This window comes from Meleagris gallopavo, chromosome 28 (assembly GCF_905368555.1).
Source record: "Meleagris gallopavo chromosome 28, MGAL_WU_HG_1.1, whole genome shotgun sequence".
NCBI lineage: Eukaryota > Metazoa > Chordata > Aves > Galliformes > Phasianidae > Meleagris > Meleagris gallopavo.
In genome coordinates, this window is record NC_139431.1 from 3908427 (window position 1) to 3916003 (window position 7577).

General features: G+C 43.9%; 1 protein-coding gene across 1 annotated transcript; it reads right to left on the reverse strand.

Moving 5' to 3' along the window:
• Positions 1-1070: 1070 nt before the first annotated feature.
• NRAS (NRAS proto-oncogene, GTPase) lies at positions 1071-7545 on the reverse strand. The gene is made up of 5 exons (XM_085210531.1): positions 7296-7545; positions 6850-7028; positions 6255-6414; positions 5916-6039; positions 1071-5229 (listed from the first exon to the last, which is right to left on the reverse strand). The coding sequence occupies exons 1-4, from the start codon at positions 7404-7406 to the stop codon at positions 5920-5922; spliced, it is 570 nt and encodes a 189-aa protein (XP_085066657.1). The 5' UTR covers positions 7407-7545; the 3' UTR covers positions 1071-5229; positions 5916-5919.
• Positions 7546-7577: the final 32 nt, after the last annotated feature.

Here is a 7577-nt window from a genome sequence, read left to right on the forward strand (position 1 = left end):
GATTCTCAATCTCTCCCTTAGGAACAGGCTCTGCAATACAAGGAGTTTTATATGCAGCACAAAGCAAACTTCTTTGGATCAAGAGAAGGGGATCTTCCTGGCAATGGGAGGAGTGCCTTCAAAAGGTAAATTTCACATCCAGGCCCTCAGCACGCTATGAGCTTTCATTTCACCTTCGCAGTGCAGCCCGTTGCCTTACTTTTCCTCAGGCTGCAGCCTCATGCCAGGATGTGCAGTGACTCCCTGAGCACTGCAGCAGGCGATGCTCACAGCTGGCGATGTTCCTCTGTTCTGCTCAGGGAAGGAAGAAGAAAGAAAAACAAAACCCAAACGCACCCAAGGTTACCAAGGCCACTCACCTTTATTCAAGGAAATAGCAGATAACCTCAGGGCCGAGGTGGAATTCCTGTGATGCTGAGGATGGTGAGAATGGCTGCAATGCTCAGTGAGAACAGCGGGGGAATCTGCTGCCCAGGAAAAACAGATCCTGCAGACTCAAGGCCGAACGTCTGCAACTCACAGCTCTGGGCTGTGACACACAGGTGGAGGGAGGACTGTGCTTCCCTGCAGCAGAAGGCAGAATGCCTCCATCCCATCCTACACATCTCCAGACTCCAACCCCCTTGAATGTGCAAAAAATGAGCCAGTACAGGCAAAGGGAGCTGAAAAGCTGAAGTTCACCAGTATCATTTGTCACCTTTGTTTTGAAATGCTTTACCATAGCTGCACTGTGGTTTGGGGAGCTCTTCTGTTATTGAAAGTCTATTTTTCAGTTCCTTACACAGAAAACAGATTGGACTTTGGATCCCAGAAGTCTGCTATCATATTCTAGGAGCAATGTACCTAAAGCACATTTACTGAGTGGTTCAGTACTTCTTGTGCAGGAGAACCAGTAGGGCACTACTTCAGAAGAGTGAGATACACAACTTAAAAACCTAACAGAGGGCACTGAGCACAGAAATAATACCTCGATAGCTGATTTCACTCGTGGAACACCAAGTGTGTGCTGAGTTCTCTGTAAGCCAGCTGTGTGATCTTGCTCCAGACCACTGCCATAAAAGAGACAACCAAAGAATTCACAGAGTTTATTCTTTAAAAAAGTTATTTAAGAAGCAAAATAATTTACTTCAAACCAACAGGGATGCATTTCTGAAAGCAGATAATTATACCAAGTTACAACAAGTTAGCCCTTGGATAAAAAAAAAAAAGTCCAGATCTCAACAGTTTCCAGCTATCCTGGAGGCTGTATAGGATTTAGGCTTGTAGAGTAATGAAGGACAGAATTAGAATGCGATTCAAACCTTCATTAATCTCCCTCCCCCCACAGGTCCAAAGTTGCTTGAAATCCAGTTCTTTCTAAATCACTGAAGTGCACTCACAAGACACGTCTACATAAGCATTACCATCACTATTCAAGTCTTACTGATGACAATAAGAACAAAATCTGAGCAATGTTTGTTTTTGTGTGTGTTTGTTTTTTAATAAGACCATGGAGCTGGGGCACTCACATTAACAAGCCACAATGCTACACTAAAACAGCTGTTCTCAGTCAGCAGTAACAAATATTTAGTTCAGTTATTTGCACTGGTAGTTTTTGAACAAGGTTGTTTAGGGTCTGTTCCTCTTAGGATAGCGAGGTTAGATGGGCGTGGACACAGTGTGGTGCTGCTAAATCTATATAAGAACATTTGGACTAAATCTACACAGTCACCACTATTAGGAGCTGCCTTGTGCAAAACCAGCTGTGCTTATCTTCTAAACAAAAGTTCCAAAGCTTGTTGGGGTTTGGTCCTTCTGCAGTGCAGTTCCCACCAAAGCCAGGGCAGTTTGGCCGACCGTCCACAATCTGCTTGCTTTAAAGGAATAGCTGCATTTTCCACCTGCCAACCATTCTAGTTAAAGTCCTGATTACAGAAGCACATCACACTCTGCTGCTTCCTACCATACACACGTCCAACTCAACGCCGCCAACAGACATTAACCGAGCAAGCTGTAGAATGAGTGGTTTTTTAAACTACAGGAAGCTCTAAGAGATCAGAACACCTTGAATGAAAGGGCACATCTGGTGCAACTACTGAGTCAGAGCTGTGCTCAAGCACAGGATGGCCAGGTTTCCTTCTCATCTGGCTGTACCCTGTCATGGATTGCAGCTCACCAAGAGCACACACAGATCCAGGACACAAAACCTTTCCCACAGTCACCAAAACCTCTCTGCTAGGGAGGCAAATCTGCTCATGTGCTCCTCAAACACATCTTCCTTCATCCAGATAGATGCCACTGCATTACCAGAGAACTCCAGAAAGTGCTTCAGATATCCAGTTTAAAAACACTGCCTATATAAACCCAAATCCATGAAGAGATGGCTCCTAAGATAGGACTTTTGCCTGCATACATTATGCGGTGCATTAAGCTTTAGGTACTGACAGCAACCTTGACTGACTCAAACTACTCACATATAGGCATGTCTGATACAGGAATACAATTGGAAACCAATTACAACCATTCACTTCATGCTCATGATGGGTACAAAATCTGATTTTGCAAAATCACTCTCTAGATATAACACAGATTGGAACACCACCTGTGCAAGTGAGCTCTGCAGCATCCTGAAAGTTGATGCAACTTCTTCTCTAGTTCCAAAAATGAAATGCACACCAACCATCCAACCCTCACCAGGGCTCCTTCCTTTTTAAAGCTTTATCCAACCCAAGAGAAATGGAAAACAAAGAGAAAGCAGACACAATTGCCAGCTCCTGTATTATTCTGAGGATTCACAACTTTTTGAGTTATGGCTAGTTTGTTTTCAGAAAGTAGAGCATGCACACAAAGTAAAGAGTTATGACAAATTTCCCTTCAAAATGTATTTTTAATTGGCATATTTGGCCATTGTTCAAACACCAACTGTGAGATTTCCCACAGCCATAGGCAGCAGCACCCTGAGCTGCTCCTGGCTGCCAGGGAAGCAGCTCCACATTTCCCCAGATCATCCAGAAGCATAACAGACCCACCATGAACTCACCATTCAAACACAGAGCAAACTCCACACTGACAGCTTTCCAAAACACTGAATGTATGTGACCAGATGTGACTCCCAGCAGCTGTTTCTTTCTGTAATTCCATTAAGTGGACAACAGTACATCACACAGCTCGAGGAGCAAAGTCAGCTCCTGCTGACACACCTCAAAGAATGCTGTCAGGAGGAACAATTCCTGCACCAAACTAAGACAGACAAAAAGAACACAGTAAGAAAAACCCACAAACTGCTTGCTGATCACAGACAGCTCACAGCGATTGTGATTCTGTCCCATTTAACCTGCAGGCAAGAGATTGCCTTCAAATGAACTCGAGTCACAGCTGGTGCTATCCCATAATGTTTCCCACCACTCAGTAGGTTACTAGAAAACCATGTTTTATGTAAAAATGTTGTGTTAAATTCTTATCATTTCCGTCATTCAAGGATAAAATGAATTCTAAAACACTTATCTGGAGTACCACAGATAAAGTTACACAGATCGATCCTCTGCATCCCAAGAAGAAAATTAAGAGTACAATTAGTGGAGAAAAGAGCATTAAAAGCAACAGTTTATTTTCTCAGTATTTACTTATTTCTCATTTCAGTTTTGAAAATATAGGAACCTGACTGCAACAAACTGAAATTACACCTCTTGTCAAGTCTACAGCTTGCACTGCTCCAGCAGACTGAACACTCCCTCTGTTGGCTGAAGGCTCATGATTCTCTCACCAGACTAACTGGGAATTCAGCTTTGCTATAGGACACTGTCTGGCACCACAGAACAGAACCCAGCATCACTTGCACAAGAACTGAGAAGGCCAAGGTACACCAAGGAGCCTGATAGGTTTTGGTCTCACCTGCATGTCCCAGTCGTATGGGGTGGCACTGGTTTGTTCTAGGAAGAAGTCACACAGCTCACACAGTACTTCAGTCCTACTTTGAGGCTGTTACAACAAACCCAGAAATGATATCAGCGTATCATACATCTCCAGTGCAGACATCACTGAACTCCCTTCCTCATTTTGCAAAGATGCTGCAATTAGAAGTCAGCTCAGTGTTCTGTTAGGGCTCAGTGCCTCTTCCACTCAGCCTGGACACCTTAAGTCTGCGACAACCATTGACCCAATTATAGTCAACCTCAACTCCCAGGCTCCTCCCCCAGCGAGGAAGGAGGCTCTGCAGAAAATAACTCAGAATAATTTGCAAGTTACAGACAGAGCTGAGGAACAGCTGCCCAAAGTAACCTCCAGTTTCTAGATTCATTATTGGTCCGTAAGAAATTGTCTATAAATATTGGCAGTTATGTCAAAATGAACAGGTCACTAATTTGGTCCAACCTGAAAGAGATCCAAATGCTGTAGAAAACCAGTACAGAATATACACAGTTCCACGTGCAAAGAGGCGGGTGGATCCATTCTGATGGATCAAGAACAGATGTAGTATACGTTTCTCTCCCTAATTCAAGAGTCTCACAAACACCCGATCGATCTTCCAGACTACAAATTCCCATTTTAGCATCTTACCATGAAAAGAGATCACCTACACAAAACTTGCCTGCTCAAGACAATGAGCACCCAAGAAATTCATCCTTGGGGTTTTCCTCAGCCCAAGGGAACAGCTTACAACCTCCAACCTTCTGAGCAAACAGGCACTTAAGTTAGCGAAGATATCTCCTTTTTATTACAGAAAAATAAAGGATCAGTTAATCAGTTAAGTGATACTCCTGGCACAATGCAGATGTTGCAGATACGCTGTGTGGGTGCACAGACAGCAGATATCAATCCAATTGGTGACAGAAACCTTTGTAATGGCAAAATTACTTCTGCCACTCCTCTGACAACACCGCAAATCTGGATCCAATGCAAAGGGGTCAAACGCCACTTCTAGCTTTTACTCTGGAGGTAAAGTGTGATCTTTTTCACAGCATTTAGTCTCTGTAATTCACTTTTCTTGTGACTGGTTTTCTTCTTGAACAAACCCAGACAGCACAGCTAGAAAAGAATCCCAGTACACCAAGAGATATGACTGCTCTGTGAGCTGAGCAAGGAGGTAGATACCAGAGATGTTTTCTTCAGATGGAGCACAGAAAGGGATCCTGTGCTAATTAACTGGTACCAAGAGTCTGGTCGCTGGCACCAAAATACTGCAGGGCATCAGCATGAGACACAATACAGTAGCATTGAGACTTGTCCAGCAGCTACATCTGAACCTGGCATCTGGAAGAGAAAGGTATCTCTAATTAGCTTCTTTACTAATTTGTTGTAGGCATGCAGTGCGCAGTACAAGTCCTGGACTGGTCTACTTCATTGATGAGTGACATCTTTTAGACAACCATTGTAAACACTCTCACCCAGCTGGAGCACTCGTAAGTTTCATGACCCACATTATTTTATTTGGTTAATCACCACATAGTTCATGTTTCCAAGGTAAACAGCTCAAGATAAGCTGTCAAAAGGTCCTCACTTCCTAGCAAATCCTGACTGCAGCATTGTGCACACTCCCCTTTCTGGCTCATGTGTTTCTTGTGCACAAGACAGAAATTACACTTTCTTTAAACAGTTAAAAAGGGAGAAAAAAAAAAACAAAACATTGTTTCCCAAAGGAAGGAGACATTGAGTAGGTTGATACAGAAAAATCCCACCATTATCAGCTCAGTCAAAATCCAGGTTACAGCCAGAAGGTGGCTGTCAAAAGAATTTCTTAACACCTCTTCCTTAAGCTTTGCCATCTACTCACCAAAGGAGAAAAAAACAAAACTGCAGAAGTCATTAATTATTGGAACCAAACCTCTGGGAATCAATGGGTTGTAAGAAAACTAACCTATAGCAGCTAATATTTCAGAGCTGTGCTCATCAACAGCTGAAAGACACAAAGAAGACTTGAGCAAAAAAGTACAGCTCACCTTATCACATCACAATGCAAGACAACCCCATACAGCCTTGATTCCCATCTTCATTGCTGTTGAGCTTTTTCATCCGGTACTGCCGAATCTCTCTCACCAGTGTGTAAAACGCATCTTCCACACCCTGAATGCAAGTGATTCACATGAACTTTCATCCCCAGTCTCACAAGATCACCAGGATCCCGTGGCAAGTCTTTTTTTTTTTTTTTTTAAATATTAAATCAAAAGCTAAAATTTCAAATTGATTTAGAAGTGTTTATTCCTACAGCTAACGATGAAAAAGAACAGAGATAAACCACTCTTCATTTAACATAGAGCCAAAGAACAGAAACATCTTACCTGTCTCGTTTTAGCTGATGTCTCTATGAAGGGAATGCCATAACTTTTTGCTAATTCTTGAGCCTGTTTTGTATCTACTGTCCTTGTGGGCAAATCACACTTATTCCCAACCAGCACCATTGGCACATCGTCTGAGTCTTTCACTCTCTTGATTTGCTCTCTTAAAAATTAAAAACAAAAATAAATAAATAAATAAATAACCACATGAATTATTGTCTGCAAATAAAAGCTGTTTTATTTCAAACAATAAAAATGTATATAGATTGAAGCTGGACAGGACAGCAGGGGCTCCGATCTACAGTTGTACTTCTAATAACTCGATAAAGCCTTATCCTATGTACCATGTATAACTCTGCTCTGTGTGTTTTGGCCCTCTCACCGTATTCCCACACATTCTGTACATCAGTTATTAACCCAGACAGCTGCCCCTCTCTCCCCTGACAAATAACACACAGGTGCAGAATAGCTTGAAAAACCTTTTGGAAAGAAGCAGGAGATTTAATGTTATCCTATTATTTAGTCTTTGCTTTGGCTAACAAAAATACGTGATGCCTTTTCCAGTCTTTTCTCTTCATAGCAAAGACTCAGACTGTACCTGTAAAGGTTAATATCAGCGAATGATTTACTGTTGTTAATGGCAAACACACAAAGGAATCCTTCCCCAGTTCTCATGTACTGATCTCGCATAGCACTGTATTCTTCCTGTCCTGCAGTGTCCAGAATATCTAACAAGCACGTCTCTCCATCAATGACAACCTGCTTTCTGTACGAATCCTGCAGAAAACACAAACAAATTAAAGGTGATTCAGACAAGCTGCTGCTCCTTCCCACGCCTGACTGCGTTTGGGGGGCTGTAATTCAGAAGAACTTTTCTATTCCCACATCTCACACAGTGAGGAAACCCCAAACTCAGCGGTACCTATGAAACGCGCACGGCACGTGAGCTGTTACCCGACCCCTCTCCCCCCAAACTTTCTTTCCTCGCAGCTCGCAGGGCAGATCCCTGCGGTGACGCCGCTCCCGCATCAGCCCCGCGCTCACCTCGATGGTGGGGTCGTACTCGTCCACGAAGTGGTTCTGGATGAGCTGGATGGTCAACGCGCTCTTCCCGACGCCGCCAGCTCCCACCACCACCAATTTGTATTCCGTCATCGCCCCCCCAGCGGCCCAAGGCGAAGCGCGGAGCCGCCCGCCCCGGCCGGCCCCAGCCCCGCCACCCCGACTGACCGCTCCCGCACCGCGAACGCGGAACACCCTTCTGCAAGCTTCCGGCTTCCGGTCCCGGCGTGTCGTCATCACCCAGCGCCGGAAGTGCATCCGCTG